The sequence below is a fragment of the Bubalus kerabau genome, chromosome X (assembly GCF_029407905.1).
Source record: "Bubalus kerabau isolate K-KA32 ecotype Philippines breed swamp buffalo chromosome X, PCC_UOA_SB_1v2, whole genome shotgun sequence".
NCBI classification, from domain to species: domain Eukaryota; kingdom Metazoa; phylum Chordata; class Mammalia; order Artiodactyla; family Bovidae; genus Bubalus; species Bubalus kerabau.
In genome coordinates this window covers 92,662,971-92,686,904 of record NC_073647.1, presented here as the reverse complement: position 1 = coordinate 92,686,904, position 23,934 = coordinate 92,662,971, and the positions used below count along the sequence as shown (strand labels likewise).

General features: G+C 41.9%; 1 protein-coding gene and 2 non-coding genes across 14 annotated transcripts in view; 2 read left to right on the top strand and 1 right to left on the bottom strand.

Annotated features, from left to right (window-relative positions):
* HDAC8 (histone deacetylase 8) overlaps positions 1 to 16,796 on the bottom strand; it is a 239,528-nt gene extending 222,732 nt beyond the window's left edge. Inside the window, exons 1-5 of one of the 12 annotated variants that reach the window (XM_055564955.1) lie at positions 16,281 to 16,785; positions 15,079 to 15,131; positions 11,248 to 11,378; positions 8,370 to 8,511; positions 3,964 to 4,520 (exon numbers count right to left, since the gene is read on the bottom strand). In XM_055564955.1, the coding sequence (XP_055420930.1) occupies positions 4,469 to 4,520; positions 8,370 to 8,511; positions 11,248 to 11,378; positions 15,079 to 15,131; positions 16,281 to 16,598 (696 nt within the window). In that variant the 5' untranslated portion in view covers positions 16,599 to 16,785 and the 3' untranslated portion in view covers positions 3,964 to 4,468. Of the gene's footprint in view, positions 1 to 3,963; positions 4,521 to 4,566; positions 5,579 to 8,369; positions 8,512 to 11,247; positions 11,379 to 15,078; positions 15,132 to 16,280 lie in introns of those variants that run through there. The other 11 variants (XM_055564956.1, XM_055564946.1, XM_055564945.1 and 8 more) reach the window with 11 other exon arrangements.
* Positions 9,765 to 9,836, top strand: TRNAW-CCA (transfer RNA tryptophan (anticodon CCA)). The gene has a single exon. It is a non-coding gene; the product is annotated as a tRNA-Trp (tRNA).
* On the top strand, positions 12,622 to 12,726 carry LOC129640539 (U6 spliceosomal RNA). The gene has a single exon (XR_008708895.1). It is a non-coding gene; the product is annotated as a U6 spliceosomal RNA (small nuclear RNA).
* Positions 16,797 to 23,934: the final 7,138 nt, after the last annotated feature.

Here is a 23,934-nt window from a genome sequence, read left to right as displayed (position 1 = left end):
CAGTCATTCCACTTGACAGTGGCTTGATATTTTATATTGTGGCCTGTGCTGTGCTGTGTTTAGTCGCTCAGTCATATCGAACTCTTTGCAACTCCATGGACTGTAGTCCGCCAGGCTCCTCTGTCCATGGGAATTCTCCAGGCAAGAATACTGGAGTGGGTTGCCATGCCCCCCTCCAGGGGATCTTCACAACCCAGGGATTGAACCCAGGTCTCCCTCATTGCAGGCGGTTTCTTTCCCATCTGAGCCACCAAGGAAGACCAAGAATACTGGAGTGAGTAGCCTATCCCTTCTCCAGGGGACCTTCCCAACCCAGGAATTGAACCAGGGTCTCTGCATTGCAGGTGGATTCTTTAAAAGCTGAGCTACCAGGGAAGCCCTATTGTAGCCTAGTACACACAAATATTAATACATACAACATATACTAGAATAAGTTTCATGAACTCCACCTTGATATATTAAAAAAAAAGGTGGTTGCCACCCACTAAATTGATATATCCTGTTACAAGTTACTACCCTTGGTCCTTGGGAAAAAAGCTATGACAAATCTAGATAGTGTATTAAAAGGCAGAGACATTACTTTCCCTACAAAGGTCCATATAGTCAAAGTTATGGTTTTTCCAGTAGTCATATATAGATGTGAGAACTGGACCCATAAGAGTGCTGAAGAATTGATGCTTTTGAACTGGGGTTTTGGAGAAGACTCTTGAGAGTCCCTTGGACTGCAAGGAGATCAAACCTGTCAATCCTAAAGGAAATGAACCATGAATATTCATTGGAAGGACTGATGCTGAAGCTGAAGCTCCAATAGTTTGGCCACCTGATGCAAAGAGCTGACTCACTGGAAAAGATCCTAATGCTGGGAAAGATTGAAGGCAGGAGGAGAGGGGTACGACAGAGGATGAGATGGTTGGATGGCAACACCAACTCAATGGACATGAGTTTGAGCAGCTCTGGGAGATGGTGAAGGACAGGGAAGCCTGGTGTGCTGCAGTCCATGGGATGCAAAGAGTTGGACACGACTGAGTGACTGAAAAACAACAACAACCCTCAGTTGAAAAACACTGCACTAGCCCTTCACTGAGATTCAGGGAGTTCTCACTACTGAGAATTTATTACCTTAGCCCCAGCAGTACCAAGGTTTTGAGGCTTCCTAGGGTTACAAAAGTTTTCTTGAGAGAAAAGCATTTGCCAGTGAATTGACCACTTATATCAGTCCCCATTCAACCTACTCCTTTAAAAACTAGCACAATCCCCACGCATCTAGCTGTCCAATCTTTGTGTCTCATGGATTGTCAAATATGTCAGCAAGTGATTCCATGCAAATCTAACACAAAGTGAAATTACAAAGCTTATAAAAAATGCAGGCTATTGTGAAAACTGACATGAAACTGACAGCAAGGATCTGGTAGACTAGTTTACAACTGAAGAGGAGAAAAATAAATAAGGATAATGATCTTAAAAGTGGTTCAAAAGAGAGCAATTTAAATACCAAATGACTATGGAGAAGCCCTCAGGAAAACTGATGAAGCCCTTGAATATTTTGGCAAAATCAACCCTCTTAATGATCATGCTACAAAAGTCTCACAGAAGTGAAACATACCATCTTGATATATCATGCAATTTTGTTACAAAAATGAGGTCCTGAACAAAAACAATCAATCCTGGAATACATTCTTGGTTTGTTATAAGAATTACTTAGCATTCAATTTTTATTAAATGAAACAAAAGAAATACATTTTAATAGTTTTTAGTCAGTCAGGTTAGCATACTAATCAAACCTTGCCCCATCCACTATTTACTCTAAAATTTTAGTCCCTCTTTTAAATGTATCCACTAAGTAGCTTTTTGTTTGGTACCTGCTGCTGCTAAGTTGGGAGAAGGCAATGGCAACCCACTCCAGTACTCTTGCCTGGAAAATCGCATGGGTGGAGGAGCCTGGTACACTGAAGTCCATGGGGTCGCCAAGACTAGGGCACGACTGGGTGACTTTACTTTCACTTTTCACTTTTATGCATTGGAGAAGGAAATGGCAACCCACTCCAATATTCTTGCCTGGAGAATCCCAGGGACAGAGGAGCCTGGTGAGCTGCTGTCTACGGGGTCACACAGAGTTGGACACGACTGAAGAGATTTAGCAGCAGCAGCTGCTAAGTTGCTGCTAAGTCACTTCAGTCATGTCCGACTCTATGCGACCCCATAGACAGCAGCCCACCAGTCTCCGCCATCTCTGGGATTCTCCAGGCAAGAACACTGGAGTGAGTTGCCATTTCCTTCTCCAATGCATGAAAGTGAAAAGTGAAAGTGAAGTCTCTCAGTCGTGTCCAACCCTCAGCGACCCCCTGGACTGCAGCCTTCCAGGCTCCTCCACCCATGGGATTTTCCAGGCAAGAGTACTGGAGTGGGGTGCCATTGCCTTCTCTGTTGTCTAGTACCAACTGCCCTCAAATAAGAACCTCTTGTATACCTCTGTGTTTCCTCATCACCTAGCATAGAGCAGGAGCTTAATAAATAGTTGGTTAAACAAGGCAATGGCTTCCTCCTCTGCCTCTAGTCTCAGTTCTCTCAGACCCAATCAGCATATTGCTACCCTCTAAAATTCTTTGGTAAATCCCCACTGGCCCCAGAAAAATGTCCAACTCCTCAACATGGTTTACAAAACCTTTATAATCTGGTTTTGCTTTATTTACTCTCACATTCTGACCCTGTTTAACAACTTGTAGTTCTCCAAATGCCCCGTACTTTCCTGCTGCCATGCTTTTATTACTCCCTCTGTTTGGAATTCTCCATCCCCATCAGTGGGAAGGCAAACTCCTGTGCCTAACTCTAGCATACATGAACCTCTATTAGCCTCTATTAAAACAGCTTTCCACTTTGTTTCAAGTAGTTTTTATTATAAAAAGATTTATTAATAAAAGTAATATAATCACATTAGGGTAAATATATGAAACAGAGAAAAGGTACATGTATATCTCTGCATGTGTACACACACATACACACACAATATCATCATCCTCACAAAGTCAGTGGTATCATTTTGTTGTATTACCTTCTACAAATTTTTTCATATGCAGATGGTGAATGTATGATGAGCCTACCTGCCCTTTAAAAGCAAAGCCAACATTATACGATATGCATTTTTCTTCTTATGCAGTCATCCTAACCACTAGTTTTATTCGTTATATAATATTCCATCAAGTATACATGTTGCAGTATATTACCTTAACCAACCCACCATTATTGAATATTTAGGTCTCCTTCCCCCCTCCCCTCTTTTTTGGGTTATTATAAGTAAGAGGGGAGAAGGCAATGGCACCCCACTCTAGTACTCTTGCCTGGAAAATCCCATGGATGGAGAAGACTGATAGGCTGCAGTCCATGGGGTCGCTAAGAGTTGGACACGACTGAGCGACTTCACTTTCACTTTTCACTTTCATGCATTGGAGAAGGAAATGGCAACCCACTCCAGTGTTCTTGACTGGAGAATCTCAGGGATGGGGAAGCCTGGTGGGCTGCTGTCTATGGGGTTTCACAGAGTTGGACACAACTTAAGCGACTTAGCAGCAGCAACAGTATAAGAGAAATTACAATCTTCATATACACATCTTTTCCATATTTTGGATTGGCTTATTTCCTTAGAATAGATTACCAAGAGTAAGAGATGTTATGAGTTAAGATCTTTCTTTTTTCAGGTCAAATTTGGTAGAAGTAAACTATATACACGTATATGCTGCTGCTGCTAAGTTGCTTCAGTAGTGTCCGACTCTGTGCGACCCCATAGATGGCAGCCCACCAGGCTCCTCTGTCCCCAGGATTCTCCAGGCAAGAATACTGGAGTGGGTTGCCATTTCCTTCTCCAATACATGTATATATAATGTTTCAATTTCTCATCCTCTAATCATTAGTGATACTATTTTTTCATGTTTGTTTACCGTTTCCTCTTTTGTGAATTGTCTGTTCATGTCTTTTGCTCATTTATCTGAATATTAGTGTTTTTAAAAAATCAATTAGAATAGTTAATAATTTCAGCCCTTTGTTTATATTTGCTGTAAATATCAATGTTTAAAAAAAAATATCAATGTTTTTTGCCTATTTTTATTTTGGTAAAATTTTAGCTGCAAAAGTTAGAAAAAATCTCATTACACAGAATTTGAAAACTAGAAAAACATATAAAAAAAAGCATCATTTAATTCTGCCACCCTAACATAACCACAATTATCATTTCCATTATTTTTTAAATATGCATGTGCTTTACAAAGTTGTAACATCAGTGTGCATACATTTTTAAAACCTATTTTTTTCATTAACCCATAAGTATTTTTCTGAAATGCCCCCTTAGTCTTTATAATCATCATTTAATAGTATAATATTCCATGAAATGGATATACAATTTATTTATTGATAGATATTCATGTTATTTCTATTTTTTCAAATAAATAACAGGAAGATGCCCTGGAGAAGGGATAGGCTACCCACGTATCCTTGGGCTTCCCTGGTGGCTCAGCTGGTAAAGAATCCACCTGCAATGTGGGAGACCTGGGTTGGGAAGATCCCCTGGAGAAGGGAAAGGCTACCCACTCCAGTATTCTGGCCTGGAGAATTCCATGGACTGTATTCCATGTAAAGGTAAATATCTTTAGGTAAATAGCGTTTTTCCCATTATTTTGAATTATTTTCTTAGGAAACATTCTCAAGAGTAGATTACTAGATAAAAAGGGCATTAATACATGCTGGCTACCAAACTGCTTTCTTAAGGGAGTGATCAAAATCACAGTATTACTACCAAACTGAGTACCACTTTTTAAAAATTCTGTTACAGACAGGCTTAAAAAGAAGCTACCTACTTACTTGCATTTCTTTGATTAGTAGTGATGAACATTGAGACCCATATTTTCCAGTTATACTTAAAACTCCTTTGTAAACTGCCTATTCACGTTTTTTCCCCCCATATATCTTCTTACACATCATACTGAATGAATGTCTGAGAAAATGCAAATCTGACACATTTTGTCATATTTATGTCAACTATGCCTTTCTAGTCTGTGTTTAGATTTTATTTTTGAAATGGCCACAAAAGTTATTTTGGTTTTAAAATTTCATACAAATATGTTGATCTTTTCCTTCATAAGTTTTTTTTTCTATTCCTTCCTAAGCTTAGAGAACTATTCCCCTTTAGAAGCTTGATAAATATTCATTCATTCTAGTCTTTTTTTCTAATTTGGCTTTTTAATATTTAACTCTTCAATCTAGCTGCCACTTAGTTTACTACAGGAGATGAGGGTGTAAATGTTACAAGCTGTCACAACATCATTTACTGAACAAACCTTTCCAATCATTTCCAACACATCCTTTATAAAAGATTGAATTTTTATATGAAACAGTCTCTTTGGGAAGTGTACTATAATATCATCTGTTTAATCTTATACCAGTGGTACCAGTGTCTTCATTATTCTTGTTTTGTATCTTTAATAGCTAGTAACATTACTCTCTCATTACTCTTCTTACTCTTCTTTTGCAGAATTTTCTTTGAAAGTCACTCTTCTTTAGCTTTCAGATAAGATTACTTGCTGTCTTACCTCTAAGAGACAAAATTCTTGAGGGCAGAATTGGTTTATTTCTTTAGAATAGATGTCTAAGATTAATAGTACTGGGTCAATAGGTACAAACATCTTCCCCACTCTTAATACTTATTTCCAAAGTTTTCAAAAAGAGTGTGCCAATTTCACTGTAATCCTGTCAGCACCTGGATATTTTGAAAATTGTTTTTCAAATTTTGTGGAGAAAAATGTAGTATGCTTTAATTTCTGTATCTCTGCTTATTAGTGGTGATAAAAATATGCTTGACACTATGTAGGTGCTTAATCAATGCATATTGAATGAATATATGGCATGTATGAATGTACATGCATTGGAGGGTGAGGAGATGAAAACAAATACTGTGGTTATAAATGATAAATGCTGGCTGGGTGTAAGTTTGTGGACTAAATGCCTATAACCCATGTGCAGAAAGATTTTAGAGGGGCCAAGAAGCCCCTGGAATTTGGACCTGAATTGGAGCAAGCCCTAGAGACTCTTCACTGCAGATGTGTGTTTCCAGGTAGGATCAGTTGAAAGCTGTCTGAAACAGTTAAAATAATGGTGCATAGGTATGCCCATGCCTACGTGCAGCCCAGAAGCCACCATAATTGGCTGGAGATAGTGTGTGCTTCCTTTTACAGCAAAACAGTGATAAGAAGTGGCAGGTACCTGGGTATTCCACTGCACACTGGTCCAGGCCCCAGGAGGTCTGAAGCAGTGAATTTAAATATATAAGCTTCTCCAGTGCTATACACAGAAACTAGATATGACTTGTAGGACTAGGCATTTCCCATGAAACCACACTACTTTTCTTCTCAACTTGCTAAGTATGAGAAGGCATAGAAGTCCTTGGTTCAGAGGTGCTCGGTTTTATCCCTTTGATCTATAGCTTGAAGGAGATAGGGTCATTTTTTCCTTCTAGAGATCACTGTCTTGACTTTGAACTTTTTAACAGGGTAAAAACTAACAAAAAGCAGGTTATTTCTATGTTTTTAAGGGCATATAGAACTGATTACTAAACACTGCTTCTCTTTGTTCCATTGCCTCAGTAGTGGATTCTAGTAGTAAACTTACTCAAGAATTTCCTTGGTCATGAAATCTATTCACGTGATGAAAAGAATTCTATATTATTACCTTAACCTGCATATGCTGAAACTGTGCTCAAGGTTTTATTCTGAAAGATAAAGTGTTATCTCTAAACTCAAGAGCCCTGGAGTAGCAAGGTCATGGAAGATGGTATGAACAATTGGTATGTGAATGATGCATTGGCAGTTAACTACTACTGCTGCTTCATTTCACTCAAACAGCACATTGATAAGTTCAGTTTTTAAAATCTTTCTCCTGCCCGGGGCAGGGGGGTAAATTAGGAGTTTGGGATTAACAGATACACATACTACATACTATATATAGAAGAAGGATCTATTATATAGCACAGGAAACTATACTCAGTATCTTGTAATAACCTATAATGGAAAAGAATCTGGAAAGTGTAACTGAATCACTTTGATGTACACTTGAAATTAACACAAAATTGTAAATTAACTATGCTGCTACTGCTAAGTCGCTTCAGTCGTGTCCGACTCTGTGCGACCCCCCATAGACAGCAGCCCACCAGGCTCCCCCGTTCCTGGGATTCTCCAGGCAAGAACACTGGAGTGGGTTGCCATTGCCTTCTCCAATGCATGAAAGTGAAAAGTGAAAGTGAAGTCGCTCAGTCGTGTCTGACTCTTAGCGACCCCATGGACTGCAGCCCACCAGGCTCCCCTGTCTCTGGGATTCTCCAGGCAAGAACACTGGAGTGGGTTGCCTTGCCTTCTCCAATGCATGAAAGTGAAAAGTGAAAGTGAAGTCGCTCAGTCGTGTCTGACTCTTAGCGACCCCATGGACTGCTATAAATTAACTATACTTCAATAAAAATAAATAAAATTCTTCTCCTCCAACATGTACTACAGACATTTTAAGTGACATGCCAAATGCTAAATAATACTCAGAAGTCCTTGTTAGACACAGAGTATAACTGTTTGAAATGTTAAATTCCAAAAGGACTTTTCCTGTAACTCCAAGTAGCACCCAATAGTTGTTTCATAAGCCCTTTCTCTTTAGAAAAAAATTTAGCTCCAGCTGCCACTTTGCTTAGAGATAGCAGCATAAATCTCCTTTTTGATTCTTCAGCCATTTGTTTTAAATCTATTCTCATCCATTCTTAACCTATTCAAAAATCTGCTTGCTGCTCCTTTCTAGAACTAGCTCTATAATTCACCTCTTCCAAGACTTCCACAATTAATTGCTCCTTATTACTGAATACAGCTCATACACATATTCAATTGGTACCAAAATTGATGTCACTCCCTAATTATTCTAGTTTTATTAATGTTTCTAGAGTTCCTTGGAGATAGGGCAATGTCTAGAAAGCTTAGAAGGAATTTAGGGATTGTCTAGATATACTTATCTACTATTATAAATCTACTATTTATATCCTTTGTTCTCCCTATTTTCCTGATGAAGAGACTGAGACTGAAAGAGACTAATCTATCCAAGTCAGTCAGCCAAGTTTGTAGAGAAACTAGGCACAGAGCCCAGGTATCCTGACTTTCAATAGTACACTTTCCAGTATATTATGTCATCTTTTTTTTATTTCACTTGTATCTCTTCAGAATACCTAGCTAAGTGCCACACACACACACACACGCGTGCGTCTCTCAATAAATGCCAATACAATAAACATAAGAGTTTACATAAATGAAAAGCTGATTCAAGGAAAGAGGCAGAAAGCAGAAAGGTCATTATCTTACTTCTTTGCATGATGCCACCCTCCAGACCAGTTGATTGCTACTTTGCACATTCCATCAATCAGGCACTGGGCAGCTGTGATTGTAGCCCCTCCTACAGCTGCTGCATAGTCGAATATTCCTTCAGTGGCTGGGCAGTCATAACCTTCAGGCAAACATCAGAAGAGCTCGTTAAAAGATAAACTGGAAAAAGAGGGGTGTAATATTATGATTTATAATAAGGAATATATAGTTAACCCTTGAACAACATGGGATTGAACAATGCAGACCCACCTATAGGTGGATTTGTTTTTTCAATAGAAAATACTACAGTACTACACCATCACTGGTAGGCTGAATCCCTGGATGCAGAACAGCAGATATGGAGGGCCAACTATAAGTTATACTAAGATTTTCAACTGTGCAGAGGGTGGCTACCCCTAATCCATGGGTTAAGGGTCAACTGAATAATTGGTCTTATTCCCAGTTTCTGGCACAGAACTCCTAAAATTCTTGGAATTCCTAAATGATGAGTCAGAGACATATCTTGGTTATATTAATGAGGTGACTTGTGGACCACAACTAAGGATGGGGGTTGGTTGCCAGCAGAACCAGGCATACGAGGGTTGGAACTGTCAGTTCTACCTCCTGATCTCCTGTGTGAGGGAACATAAACTGGAGCTTGAGTTTGTAAGAAATTAATAAACAGAAACCTCAATTAAACAGTCAGGAGACCAGAAGGGGGAGCTCTCACACTCTGAAATAATAATAAAGTTTAACAAGAAAGACTTCTTTCCTGGCAAGGACTCAAGTCAATGAAAAGCCAGGGACTCTCTTTCCTTTATTTTTTTTTTTTTTTGTTACTATAGCCCTCCCAGCTTCCTTTCCTTCTCCATAAGAGTGTTCTTCCCTAGCCATGCAAGACATTGCACATGGCTTGCTATGGTTGCAGACCCCAAATTGCAATTCTCTGCTGATCCCAAACAAACCCATGGTTGATGGAGAAATATCTGGCAGCCTATTTATTTAGGTCAACAAGTTCAATCACCAATTGGCCAACGACTTTAATCAATCATGACTATGTAATGAAGCCTCCATAAAAACCCTAAAGAAGAGGGTTTGGAGAGTTTCTGGGTTGGTGAACACATAGAGATTTGGGGAGAGTGGCATGCTTGGAAAGGGCATGGAAACTCTGTGAGCCTTTCTCATACCTTGACTTCCTGCATCTCTTCCATCTGGCTGTTCCTGAGTTATATCCTTTTGTCATTAACTAGTAATCTAGTGACTATATGGGTTTCCTAGGTTCTGTGAGCTGCTCTAGAAAATTAATTAAATCCAAGGGTGTGGGAGAGGTCATAGGAATTTCTGATTTACAGTTGGTTAGAAGTAGAGTTAACAACTTGGACTTATTTCGGGGCTTCCCTGGTGGCTCAGAGGTTAAAGCATCTGCCTCCAGTGCAGGAGACCCGGGTTCAATCCCTGGGTTGGGAAGATCCCCTGGAGAAGGAAATGGCAACCCACTCCAGTACTCTTGCCTGGAGAATCCCATGGACAGAGAAGCCTGGTAGGCTACAGTCCACGGGGTCGCAAAGAGTCGGATACGACTGAGCGACTTCACTTTCACTTTGGCATCTTGAGTTGGTGAGATTGTTAGAACCTCTGATTTGCAGCTTGTCAGTCAGAGCACAGGTAGCAGCTTGGGTTTGCAATTGGTGTCTGATGTGGAGTGAAGTCTTGTGGGACTGAGCACTTCACCTATGGAATCTGCTGCTATCTCCACGTAGATAGTGTCAGAACTGAGTTGAACTGGAGGACGCCAAGCTGGTGTCCTGAGCACTGTTTGGTGGTGTGGAGGCAAATTCCTTCCTCCATACATTGGAATTGGGTCTGGCACCCTATTAGAAAGACTAGGTTGAGGTACAACAACAACATATCCTACCAAAAAGCTACTGTGCTAACATCAGCTCCAAATGAGAGATAAATGTCTTCAATGTGTTAGAGCTAGAAAGGCTAAACTTTCAAGAATAACTAGTCACATCTTATAGATGAGGAAACTGAGGATTGAGAGGTGATATGTCATATCAGTGATGACACAGAGCCAGGTATAGGACCCTCTGGTGTCTTAAGCTCCCACCTCCACCTTCCACACATACCTCCAGTCCAGTGTTTTTCTACTAAATCATACTGTTTCTCTAGACTATCCTATTGGCCACTTACGGTTCTTTAAAAATGCAGCTGTTTAATGAGAAATAAGGTATCAAACTTACCTAGAATATAAATCTATATTGAAGTTAAAATACAAAAATACAAGGTCACAGGACAGTTAAATCAGTGTACATATAGACTGACCCAGTCTGGGCACTGCTATTAGGACCTAAGCAACTGAAAGGTTTTACTCTATTTGATCCATCATTAATTTTCCTCAATTCATATGGGAGTGTAGTTAAACTAAGAGATTAATATTGTGGTTAACATGTTAATTGTTAATTTGAAAGTTTTAAAGACCATCATTCAAGTTATAAGGGCTTCCCTGGTAAAAAATCTGCTTGCAATGCAGGAGACCCCAGTTTGATTTCTGGGTTGGGAAGATCCCCCAGAGAAGGGATAGGCTACCCACTCCAGTATTCTTGGGCTTCCCTGGTGGCTCAATTAGTAAAGAATTCTCCTGCAATGCGGGAGACCTGGGTTTGATCCCTAGGTTGGGAAGATCCCCTGGAGAAAGGAATGGCAACCCACTCCAGTATTCAGGCCTGGAGAATTGCATGGACTGTATAGTCCATGGGGTTGCAAAGAGCTGGACACGACTGAATGACTTTCACTTTGCAAGTTATAAAAGATGAAGTAGTTATGATCTATAGATGGAGGTTGTCCATCTCCCATCATTGCCTGGTAATGACTTTACCTAGTCCATATTCTATGGAGTCTGGATGATCATCATCTCCATCTTGGCTGACCTTCTGGAGATGCTGCAGATAGGCATCAGTATGGAAGCTGGCCATCTCCTCCATGGAGGCCACTTTGGGCTTAACTATCCTAATAATAACAGAGAACAAAGAGAGGTGAGTGAGTCAGATTCAGAGTATGCCAAAACCTGGAAGCAGGAGCCAAAACTTCCAGCTTCTGGTTCCAGGGGCTGAAACAATAAACATGTTCCTCCACTGCACTGCAGTCTACATTTTCTCACATCCACTGCATTAAATAGGGGTGACAGGATAGATATGTCCCTTAAGTTTAAAGGTAGGTAAAAAAAAAGAGTAATTATATTAAAATTAAGTAATCAGGTATCACACAAACTTTGCTCTGTGAGTTACAACTTTCATGACAAACCAGTAGGAAGAAATATTTTCATTTGAATCAGTTTTCCTAATTGGGCAAATACAATTCTTTCAACTAAAATTTTACTTTACTGGACAGCTGAATTGTCATGAATTTTGAATTTGGAGTCAGAGAACTGGGTTCCCATCATGATTACCAGCTCTATAACCTCAGATAAGATGGCCATTCTGTTGTTCAGTTTCCTCATCTGTAAAGTGGGGGTATCTTAAGGAACTTATGTGAAGATTAAATGATAACATACATGAAAATGCTTTGTGGATAACTCTCATTATTATTAATAGTAAAGGATAAAAAACAGGCAACCAAAAACGTAGAAATTTCTGTATCTGGTCACTCACATCTGCCTCTGAGAGGAAGGAGAAAATAGGCTGACTAGACTTCACTCAGAAGTTCTCAACCAACTGTTCACAAGAAGTGAAAAATAGGAGTAATGGAGAGAATACAGGGCACTAACCTAACAAAAAGGACTTAACCACCTCTAACTTCTAGCTGCCTAGTCCCTATATCCTCTTCCTGACTCTCCAACTGCCGCTACTGCTCTCTAGGCTTTGCCACTCAAAGGGTGGTCTATGGACCAGCAGCAGCAGCACCTGGGAGCTTGTTAGAAAAGCAGAATTTCAGCCTCCTATCAGACTTATTGAATCAGAATTTGTACTTTAGGGCTTGCTTCAGCCGGAGAAGGCAATGGCACCCCACTCCAGTACTCTTGCCTGGAAAATCCCATGGACGGAGGAGCCTGGTGGGCTACGGTGCATGGGGTCACGAAGAGTCGGACACAACTGAGCAACTTCACTTTCACTTTCCTGCATTGGAGAAGGAAATGGCAAGCCACTCCAGTATTCTTGCCTGGAGAATCCCAGGGACGGGGGAGCCTGGTGGGCTGCCATCTATGGGGTTACACAAAGTCGGACACAACTGAAGTGACTTAGCAGCAGCAATAGCTTGCTTCAGCAATACATATACTAAAATTTGAACGACACAGAGAAGATTAGCATTGTCCCTGCACAAGGATGACACTCAAATTTCTGAAGCATTCTATATTTTTGGATTGGAAGTTTTGGATTAGCAGATGCAAAGTATTATACATACTCTTCCCAGGTGGCTCAGTGGTAAAGAATCTGTCTACCAATGCAGGAGTTACAGAAAATGAGGGTTCGATCCCTAGGTTGGGAAAAATCCCCTGGAGGAGGAAATGGCAACCCACTCCAGTATTCTTGCCTGGAGAATCCCCATGGACAAAGGAGCCTGGTGGGCTACTGTCCATGGGGTCATAAAGAGTCAGACATGACTGAGCAACTAAGCACAGCATATCTGAATCACTTTGCTGTACATCAGAAACTAAATAATATTGTAAATCAACCATAATTCAATAAAATAAAATTTAAAAAAAATCTGTATTTTAACAAGGTGATTCCTATGCACATTCAAGTTGAAAATGAATGACCTAGGCCACAGGGAGGCAGTAGTGGGTTTTTTTTGTTGCTGAAAGGAAACATGCCCATGAGTCTTTCATGAATTAATATGGTTATGTAGGCTACTACCATTATCAAGCAGTCTCAGCCTTAAAAATTAAATACATATAGCCAAGATCCAAGGAGTCTTGCTTCTTCTTCAAGAATACATATCCACACTCTTAGAGGTGATATCTCTGTTTATTAAAATAAAAATTTTATGGTTTCTTGTACCATGTTTCCCAGCCCTAATTGCTCCCTCTTCTAATACTCTTCCTCTTGTATATGATAGTCACTCAGTCATGTCTGACTCTTTGTGACCCCATGGACTGTAGCCCACCAGGCTCCTCTGTCCATGGTATTCTCCAGGCAAGAATACTGGAGTGGCTTGCCATTTCCTTCTCCAGGGGAACTTCCCAACCCAGGGATCAAACCTGGGTCTTTTTTTTTTTTTTTTTTGCATTGCAGGCAGATTCTTTACCACCTGAGCCACCAGGGAAGCCCCCACTCTTCCTCTTAACAAATCCTTACTAAAAGCCTCCCTACTTAACAAGAAAGACAGTTTTATTTTTCTTTGATTTCTTGCTTGTCTTAAATTAATTTTTTAAATGCTAAATAACTTTAATGAAAGGCAAGTAGTTTCTCTATTTACCAAACATATAGGTTAAAAAATGGTTGAAAAACATTCATAAAGAGGATACTCAGTAAATGATTTTGTTAATAATAAGGATAAAACTTACACTACCATTTGGGAGATAAATGAAGCATATCACACTAGCAAGCATAGACAGATGCTCACCTAATTGCCCAGGCAATGTCCGAAATACCCCTACAAGTGTCAGGGTTATATTTACTCTTATCATGACAAACAGCAAGTTCAATTTTTTTTTTGGTTTGTTTTTAAGGAAGCACTTAGCTCTGTGCTGAATTCCAGCCTTCATTCCAGGAATTTCCTTCGGTTTTGACTGTCTCTAGGCTCATGGCACCCCACTTCAGTACTCTTGCCTGGAAAATCCCATGGATGGAGGAGACTGGTGGGCTGTAGTCCATGGGGTCGCTAAGAGTTGGACACGACTGAACGACTTCACTTTCACTTTTCACTTTCATGCATTGGATAAGGAAATGGCAACCCACTCCAGTGTTCTTGCCTGGAGAATCCCAGGGAAGGGGGAGCCTGGTGGGCTGGGGTCGCGCAGTCGGACATGACTGAAGCGACTTAGCAGCAGCAGGCTCATCATTTAAGTTTGGTGGTGGTAATGGTATGCCTGCTAAGTCACTTCAGTCGTGTCTGACTCTGTGCGACCCCATAGACGGCAGCCTACCAGGCTCCCCCGTCCCTGGGATTCTCCAGGCAAGAACACTGGAGTGGGTTGCCATTTCCTTCTCCTATGCATGAAAGTGAAAAGTGAAAGTGAAGTCTCTCAGTCGTGTCCAACTCTTAGCGACCCCATGGACTGCAGCCTACCAGGCTCCTCCATCCATGGGATTTTCCAGGCAAGAGTACTGGAGTGGGGTGCCATTGCCTTCTCCAATGGTATGCCTAAAAGTCTTAAATAGAATCCATACTCTCAGAACTGGCTTAGGAAAAAAAACAACAACAAGCAAACCAGAACACCTCCCAGCTGATGGTATTTTTTATCAGATAGGTTTTAGTACCCATATGTTCTAACCCCAAAACCTCCACAAAATACCTATCCCTAGGATATTTCCCTCCCAGCAATAAAGCCCTATTTCTTAACTGCTTCAAACACTTTTTTCGAGTTTTCTTAATTCTTCAAGAGCTTTCATTAGGCTACAGGCTGATTACCAACACTATGTATCACACACACAAAAAAGAGAAAACTTTAAAAAAAGTACCATTCTCTCACTAATTAGCCCCACCGGTGAAGCAGGACATTAAGGCTATGAACACTTGGGTTCAGGGTTCTGTTCAAAACACAACTTACCTCATTTGCTTATGCAGTGCATATGCTTCAATCAAGGAATGTACCATACTGGCCTAAAAACATCAGCATAAAAAGGGGATAAAGGCAGAAATGAATGGTCTCTTAAACATGTTTTAATTCAGAGAAATCCCATCAACTTAATCATCCTGAACAAAGAAACTTTTAACTCCCCTCCCTTCTTTTTATTTAACAGTTTACAAAGCACTTTAGACAATACAGATACATAGTATTTAAATCACTAAGGCGAAAGCCACCAGGTCTTTCGGAGGTGATGGAACACTTTTCTCCTTCAGCTGCTTCTCCCCTTTGGGGATCCCTGGCAGTAGAGACACCATCCCCTCCGCGCGATCCTCTCCCCCGCACCTTCACCCCACCCCCACCTGTCCGTTGGACGTCCGTTGGCGCTCTCAGGAAACTCTCAACGGGAACACTTCCTCCATCACCTGGTACAACTGTTCAAATTTCTGCTGAAGATTTCCCTTAGCCCTGTGTCCTCTACGCTTCCTAATGCCCTCACGTTCACTGCCCCCCACCACCACCCCCAAAACTCGAATCACTAAGGCGAAAGCTATCGGGCCTTATGGAGGTGATGGAACACTTCTCCATCAGCTTCTTCTCCCCTTTGGGGATCCCTGGCAGTAGAGACACCATCCCCTCCGCGCGATCCCCTCCCCCGCACCTCCACCCCACTCCCACCTGTCCGTTGGACGCCCAACGGCGCTCTTAGGAAACTCTCTAAGGGAACACTTCCTCCATCCCTGGTACAGCTGTTCAAATTTCTGCTGAAGATTTCCCCTAGCCCTGTGTCCTCTACGCTTCCTAATGCCCTCACGTTCACTGGCCCCCCCCACCCCCAAAACTCGAATCACTAAGGCGAAAGCTATCGGGCCTTATGGAGGTGATGGAACACTTCTCCATCAGCTTCTTCTCCCCTTTGGGGATCCCTGGCAGTAGAGACACCATCCCCTCCGCGCGATCCCCTCCCCCGCACCTCCATCCCACCCCCACCTGTCCGTTGGACGCCCAACGGCGCTCTTAGGAAACTCTCGAAGGGAACACTTCCTCCATCCCTGGTGCATCTGTTCAAATTTCTGCTGATTTTCCCCAGCCCCCTGTGTCCTCTTCGCTTCCTAATGCCCTCTCGTCCACCGGCCCCTTACCCCACCCCCAAAACTCACGGTGATCACCCCAATCTTTCTTACCCGTTTGGGGACTTTGGCCAGGGAGTCGCACACGCTAACATACTCGGGACTGTAAATGTAAACTGGGGGCAGCGACTGCCCAGCGTCCGCCGGTTCCTCCGACTCCTCCATCTTCCACTTACAGCCGTTTCGGAACCACCGTCCGGATCCGGCTTTTTTCGAACTCAGCCTGGGCTCGGGTTCCTGCTCCACCGTTCGGCCGCAGCGGTGCTCCTTGGTCAACATTCCCTCCGAGTCTCGAGATCGCCAGTGACACTGTTCTTGCTCCCCATCCAATCGAAGGCATGCATGGGCCTCCTCAGGCCAGAACCCCTTCATTTAGTGACTACAGTTCAAAAACGGGAGAAATAAAAGTCCAAATAGCTGCCAACTAGGGCAGATATTTTATGGTACAATTTAGCACAGTCAAAATTAACCATCCTTGTTGCCCTACGGGGCCATTTGAGATGAGGTCAAACCAGCTTCCGAGCATGATGGGAGATGTAGTTTAGAGAGATTTGAGTAGCGGAAGAGCGGGGGCTAATTAGTAAAATAGCCGCGAATTTGAGTTTTAGCACTTAAAAAAAAAAGAAAAGAAAAAGAAAGAAAACCCCCAAACAGTCTCAGCGTTTTATGTATTGCCTTAATCTGCGAATACACCGACATTAATATCTAAAGACAGACACAATTGTGGCCACTAAGATCCCAGGACCACCCAACTGCCTCAGACGGACATTTTTTTGTTGCGGGACTAATTAACGGTACCAACGGTACACAGAAAATTCTGTGCGGCAACTTGGTTTACTGCTTTTCATTATTATCTGTCCGTGTCCATGTAAAAGTTAACAATCCCAATAATTTATTCTGGCAAAGCTGGTACTACTTTCTCAAGAGGCTGCCTGGTATTCTGTAAATTGCTTGGTAAATTCCAATCAAGCAATGTCAAATCACTCTTTGAAAATTGATGTGGAGTAAGCTACTCTAGGTGACGTTGGAAACTGTAGCTCCTCTTCCTTCCTTCCTTTTGTCTTTGCAGCTATACAAGGGTTAGGGAAATATTTTGTTTAGTGTGAGGGTTCATAAAAACTATTTTATGCTGAAGCCGTTTTAGAATTACCACCAGTATTTCCAGGTTCCTGGGGGTTCCTATTATCTGATGGAAACTAGTCAATGTCCCGGAGAAGGCAATGGCAACCCACTCCAGTACTCTTGCCTGGCAAATCCCATGGCTGGAGGAGCCTGGTGGGCTGCAGTCCATGGTGTCCCTAGGAGTCGGACACGACTGAGCGACTTCACTTTCACTTTTCACTTTCATGCATTGGAGAAGGAAATGGCAACCCACTCCAGTGCTCTTGCCTGGAGAATCCCAGGGACTGGGGAGCCTGGTGGGCTGCCATTTCTGGGGTCGCACAGAGTTGGACACGACTGAAGCGACTTAGCAGCAGCAGCAATGTCCAAGTCCCCAATTCTCATATCAACATGAACTGACATTTCTAACACCTCTCAGACAATCCAATATGCTTACCTTCTTTAAGGATATTAAACATTTATCAAGTATTGTGATATACACTTGGATATATTATCTCATTTCATCCTTGCAACAGTCCTATAAAAGAGGTTGTAATACACCCATTTTACAAATGCTTAGAGAGAGAAAATAACTTAAAATTTATACACTTCCAAGTAACTATTCAAAATCACACACTTCACAAGCAGAAAAGCAGGAAATCTGGATTTTTTTCCCTCCTGCTATGTATTCTTTAGCTCAAATGTAAGCTCTTATGCTTCTTTTGTATCTTCCCATAGAAACTACTTCAAAGTTCTGCAATCATTCTACCATTCATCAAACTTTATCTGATATCAACTAAGTGCACAGTATAGCTGAGGATTCAATCTTCAGGATGAATTACAATCTGATCTCTTGTCTCAGGGATTTGCATTTTTGTAGAGATGAGACAGATACACAAGAAACCATAAGCAGTGCAGAGTCAGATAATGAATGTAGGATGCTTAGGTTATTTAATTAATAAGCATTAAGTACTTAAAAACTGGTGCTTAATAAATGGCAAACTAGGGTTCTTACTCAGTGGCATCTGAGAGGGTCCTAGAGAATAGATGGGATTTTACTTGGTGAAGAAGGGAGCCAGGGGAGGGGCAGGCTGACTAGAATCAACAGCATATGCAAAAACAAAAAGGAAAACATTTCTAAATTAGTTTAGCTGAAGGGGCTGGCTCATGAAGTGTTTTGAATACCAGGCTAAAGAAAATAAACTTCACCCTGTGGGAAATAGGGAGACATTTAAACAGAAAACTTAAAATGAAAGATTTCTATAGCAGTAGTATGTAGGGAGGGAGAAGGCAATGGCACCCCACTCCAGTACTCTTGCTTGGAAAATCCCATGGACAGAGGAGCCTGGTAGGCTGCAGTCCACAGGGTCACTAAGAGTTGGACACAACTGAGCGACTTCACTTTCACCTTTCACTTTCATGCATTGGAGAAGGAAATGGCAACCCACTCCAGTGTTCTTGCCTGGAGAATCCCAGGGATGGCGGAGCCTGGCGGGCTGCCATCTATGGGGTCGCACAGAGTCAGACACGACTGAAGCGACTTAGTAGCAGCAGCAGTATGTAGGGAAGATTAGATATTGATTAGATATCCTACAGGCTGTGGGAGTGCTGCAATGGTTCAGATAACAAGTAACAATGATTTATGTTTTGTTTTGCTTTTTGTTTGGCTGTACCATGTGACATGTGGGCTTTCATTCCCTGACTGGGGCTGAAACCTGTGCCCCCTGCAGTGGAAGGGTGGAGTCCTAACCACTGGACTGCCAGGGAACCCCTAAGTAATGATAAGCCTTGGGAAGGGTTAATGGAAACAGGGAGAAAGAAATAATGCATAGGGTAGGTTCAACAGGACTTCCTTACTACTAACTATTTGGATATTGGTGTGAGAAGCAGATGGAGGAGAGTCACTGAAAATTCTTAAAAGTGTGTATGAAGAGAATGTCATTAAATATCAATATAAGGAACAGGGAAATTAGGAGGAGAACTCAGATGCGAGGGCAGGTGCTTAACCCATTTTATTTTCCCTCATACATGAAGTGAGGTGAAGTGGCTCAGTCGTGTCCGACTCTTTGTGACCCCTTGGACTGTAGCCTACTGGGCTCCTCCGTCCATGGGATTTTCCAGGCAAGAATACTGGAGTGGGTTGCCATTTCCTTCTCCAGGGGAACTTCCTGACCCAGGGACTGAACCCAGGTCTTCCGCATTGTAGGCAGATGTTTTACCGCCTGAGCCACAAGGGAAGTCTCTACATAAGAGATAGATAAGTCTCTACACAAGCCTCCCTCATACATAAGAGATAGCTAAAGTCATAATAGTGGCTGAGATAGCCAAGGGAACATGGCTTTCTCCAGTATCTAATTGTCGTATCGTCTATCGATGTCTTAATGTCATATCTAACTTAACATTTTCAAACCAAACTCCCGATTTTCCTACCCAAGTTTTTGCCACCCCTTCTCCATCTTTCATAGCTCAGTAAAGATACCAACATCTATCCAGCTGCCTAAGTCAGAAACCTGGGAGTTATTTGTATTCCCTCCTTTTCTCTCACTCCTAAATCCAGTCTATCAACGTCCATTGGCTTTACCTTCAAGACACACCCTAACTATATCCACCTGTCCCCTCCGCGCTGCCACCATCCCAGTCCTGGCACTGCCATCTCTCACTTGGACTTCCTGCAATATCCAACTGGTTTCAACTTCCACTCTTGTTGACTTCCAGTCTATTCTTTGTCTGGACGAGCTTCATAAAACATGCAAAGCAGATTATGTTCCTTTTTGAAACCTGTCCCACACCATGATGAAAACCTTTGAGCTAAGAAGAAGAGAATAATTTGGGAAATGCTTGTTTTGGGGAGTTAGGAGAGAAAGATGCCAAAAAGGAGACAAAAATGTTGAGTGAGAACTAGTACAGTTTTACAGAAATCAAGGGATGAGAGAGTTATAAGAAGGGAGATGTAGTAACAATGTCATGTATCACAAAAGGGGGGAAAAAAACCCTTTTTGCCATTAGGGGTTCACTGGTGCTCTATGAAAAATATATGAGGTAGGGAAGGAAGCCAGATAGCAAGGAGTTAATGAGTGAAGCCAATGCGGTCAAGTGTAGCTTCCTTTTAGAAGAATTTTGACTGTGAAAGGAAGGAATTAGTATTTCAACCTAGGGACATATCAGACCCTAGTATATTTTTTTAGGGTAAGAGAGAAATGTACATGTTTACACAGAGAAAGGAGTCTATGGAACTGTAGGAGTTGACTAAAAGGTGAGATCATGACAGGTTGGCAGTACAAGAAGGAAATGGAACTTGTCTAGTGCTTTTATGGGTAGGAAGTGGAAGGATGATGGCAGAATGCTGCTGCTGCTACTGCTGCTGCTGCTGCTAAGTCGCTTCAGTCGTGTCCGACTCTGTGCGACCCCACAGATGGCAGCCCACCAGGCTCCGCTGTCCCTGGGATTTTCCAGGCAAGAACACTGGAGTGGGTTGCCATTTCCTTCTCCAATGCAGGAAAGTGAAAAGTGAAAGGGAAGTCGCTCAGTAAGTGTCTGACTTTTCGTGACCCCATGGACTACAGCCTACCAGGCTCCTCCGTCCATGGGATTTTCCAGGCAAGGGTACTGGAGTGGGTTGCCATTGCTTTCTCTGATGGCAGAATACAGACTGGCTAAGTGAAAATCTAAAATCTGGACTCTATTTGAGGTGAAAATGGATTGTTCCATGTGTTCTTTAAGTTCTAGCAACAGATAGCTGAACACTTCAGCAAGGGGGAGCATTGCTTCTAAACTGGAAACAGTATCCTTGTTTGGCATACAATGTTGCAAGATGGAAAAAGATAAATTGTTGCTTGGGGATCTGAAACTGGTAGCATATTCCTGCAGCAAATCCCACAGGGAGGCTACACCCTTATTCATGATTAGGATAGAGCACAAATCATGCCACAGGTTCCAACCTCAACTTTCCACATGCTTAACACTTCTATGATCCTTAAGAAGAAAACCTTTTCCAAAGCACCAGATTTGCAGTCGGAGGACTTGAAGTCAGAGGAAATAGGTTGAATCTTGGCCCCACAGTTAACTTAGTGTGGTGACCCTGGATAAGTTCCTTGACTCCCTTTTCTTAGGCATTTTTGCTAAAGGTAGTTTTTGAACTAGCAAGGTCATGATAGGCTGTGCCGCTTCTTTTGATGATCTCTGCCTTTACTTGCCGGCAGAAGCAGGGAGAAGGGAAAGCAAATACATTAAGAAGTTACTACCCCTCTAGCCAACCTCTTTGTGCATTTTATCATATGCCCACTGATGCCTCAACTGTACTGAACCAAATGACCCTAGTTTTCACACTATTTCCTCATGTCTTTTCCTTGGAAAGGGTCATTGTTGAGAATGCGAATTCTAGAGTCAGACTGCTTGGGCTTAGATCCCAGTTCTACCACTTCCTGGCTGCTTGATCTTCAACAACTTGCTTATAATGCTCAGTGCCTCAGTTCCATCATATGTAAGATGGGGATGACAACAATTTCTATCTTACATGGTAATTATGAAGGCAGAATAAGATGGTTCATGCCAATAGAGATGCAGACATAGAGAGCAGACTCATGGACACAGTGGGTGAAGGAGAGTGTAGGGCAAATTGAGAGAATAGCATTGAAACATATTACATTACCATATGTAAAATAGATACCTAGTGGGAAGTTGCTGTAGAACACAGAGAGCTCAACCTGGTACTCTGTGACAACCTAGAGGGGTGGGATAGAGGGGTGGGAAGGAGGTTCAAGTGGGAGGGGAAATATGTATAATTATGGCTGATTCGCGTGGTTGTACAGCAGAAACCAATACAACATTGTAAAGCAATTGCTCTCCAATTAAAAAAAAGATGGTCCATGCCAAATGTCTGTATAACAATGTCTGGCATTTGGTAAGCACTCAAATATTGATTATTATTTGCTTTAACAGCTATTATGCCAAATATTCCTTAATTTGGGGGAAGTCTCCACCCCACTGTTATCTTTACCCACATACCACTATTGCATGAGAACTATTACTAGTTTGAGACAGGTCTTTGGCTTTTAGGCCTAGCCTTAAGAGAAATCAGACTTCTGCTAAATATAGGGTGACCATACCATCCAATGGAGAAGGCAATGGCACCCCCTCCAGTACTCTTGCCTGGAAAATCCCATGGGCAGAGGAGCCTGGTGGGCTGCAGTCCATGGGGTCGCTAAGAGTTGGACACAACTGAGCGACTTCACTTTCACTTTTCACTTACATGCATTGGAGAAGAAAATGGCAACCCACTCCAGTGTTCTTGCCTGGAGAATCCCAGGGATGGTGGAGCCTGGTGGGCTGCCGTCTATGGGGTCGCACAGGGTCGGACACAGCAGCAGCAGCATACCATCCAAACTGGGACACTTTCAATGACAGAGAGTGCTATTAATAATTATACCAGGGCAACAGGCATAAATGGGGACTGTCCTGAGCAAACCAAGGCCTAAGGCCACTTGAGTTTAATAGGAAATGAATACTAAATATGGAAAAACACTTTATTTATCTCCATTGCATTAGTACAGGTACTAGGTATTTGGTAAGTATAAAAAGGATTTTTTAAGAGTAATAACTTTTGACCCATCAGCTGCATAAAATTCTCAGAATGTAGTATTATCTAACTAACCAGGATGGGACTGCAGAGACAGTTCATCCTTGCTGGATAAACCCTCTCTTGTTATACAAAAGGCTAATGAGTAGCTGAAACAAGATTCTGCCGAATATTCATAACATTTAGGAGAGCGAACAGTTTTTAGGTATCTTCTAGTAGTGCAGGCTCACCACCTGCACACAAATGTAATGCTGAGCAAAAATTAGCCTTATTCATTCATTAGAACAGGTTCCCTGATGATATCAATAAGCTAGTTTAAATTTAGTGAGCGTAGTTTAAGTAGCTGTGCATGTGAATAATAAAACTGCATTTCTTTACATATATTACATATTATATAATTTATAATATGGTTTATGTATTAATATTATCCTATTTTGACCCAATTAATGAGCTTTGACTGTACTGCATACCTAGAGTATGTAAAATAGAGCCATGAAATAAACCCCAATCACAGAAACACATGAGGCTTTGCACATTGGCACCAGACATAATTTAATTGGAAATTCTAATTTTTTATTCTATTTTCAAAATGTAAGTGCTTTAAAAAAAGTCGAATGTGTTTTTTAGTGTTGCATACTTAAAAATGAACAAAATATGAATCAAGTTTTCTAAACAGTTGCTTTAAAAGTGAAGTAGCTCTGTATGGGAGGCATAGTGATAGATAACCTCATAAACCCAGAGAAATATAGCCATCATGTCAGTTCAGGTAAATTTGTGTGGGAGCTAGTGTTGACGCTCAAATGTGCCACTTCAGATGTACTCCCCATGGCTGGGGTACACGTGCAGCCAGTGAAAAGATAAAGAGTTTCAGCTCAGTTGCTCAGTCGTGTCCGACTCTTTGTGACCCCATGGACTGCAGCACACCAGGCCTCCTTGTTCATCACTAGCTCCTGGAGTTCACTCAAACTCATGTCCATTGAGTCGGTGATGCCATCCAACCATCTCATCCCTTCTCCCGCTTTCAGTCTTTCC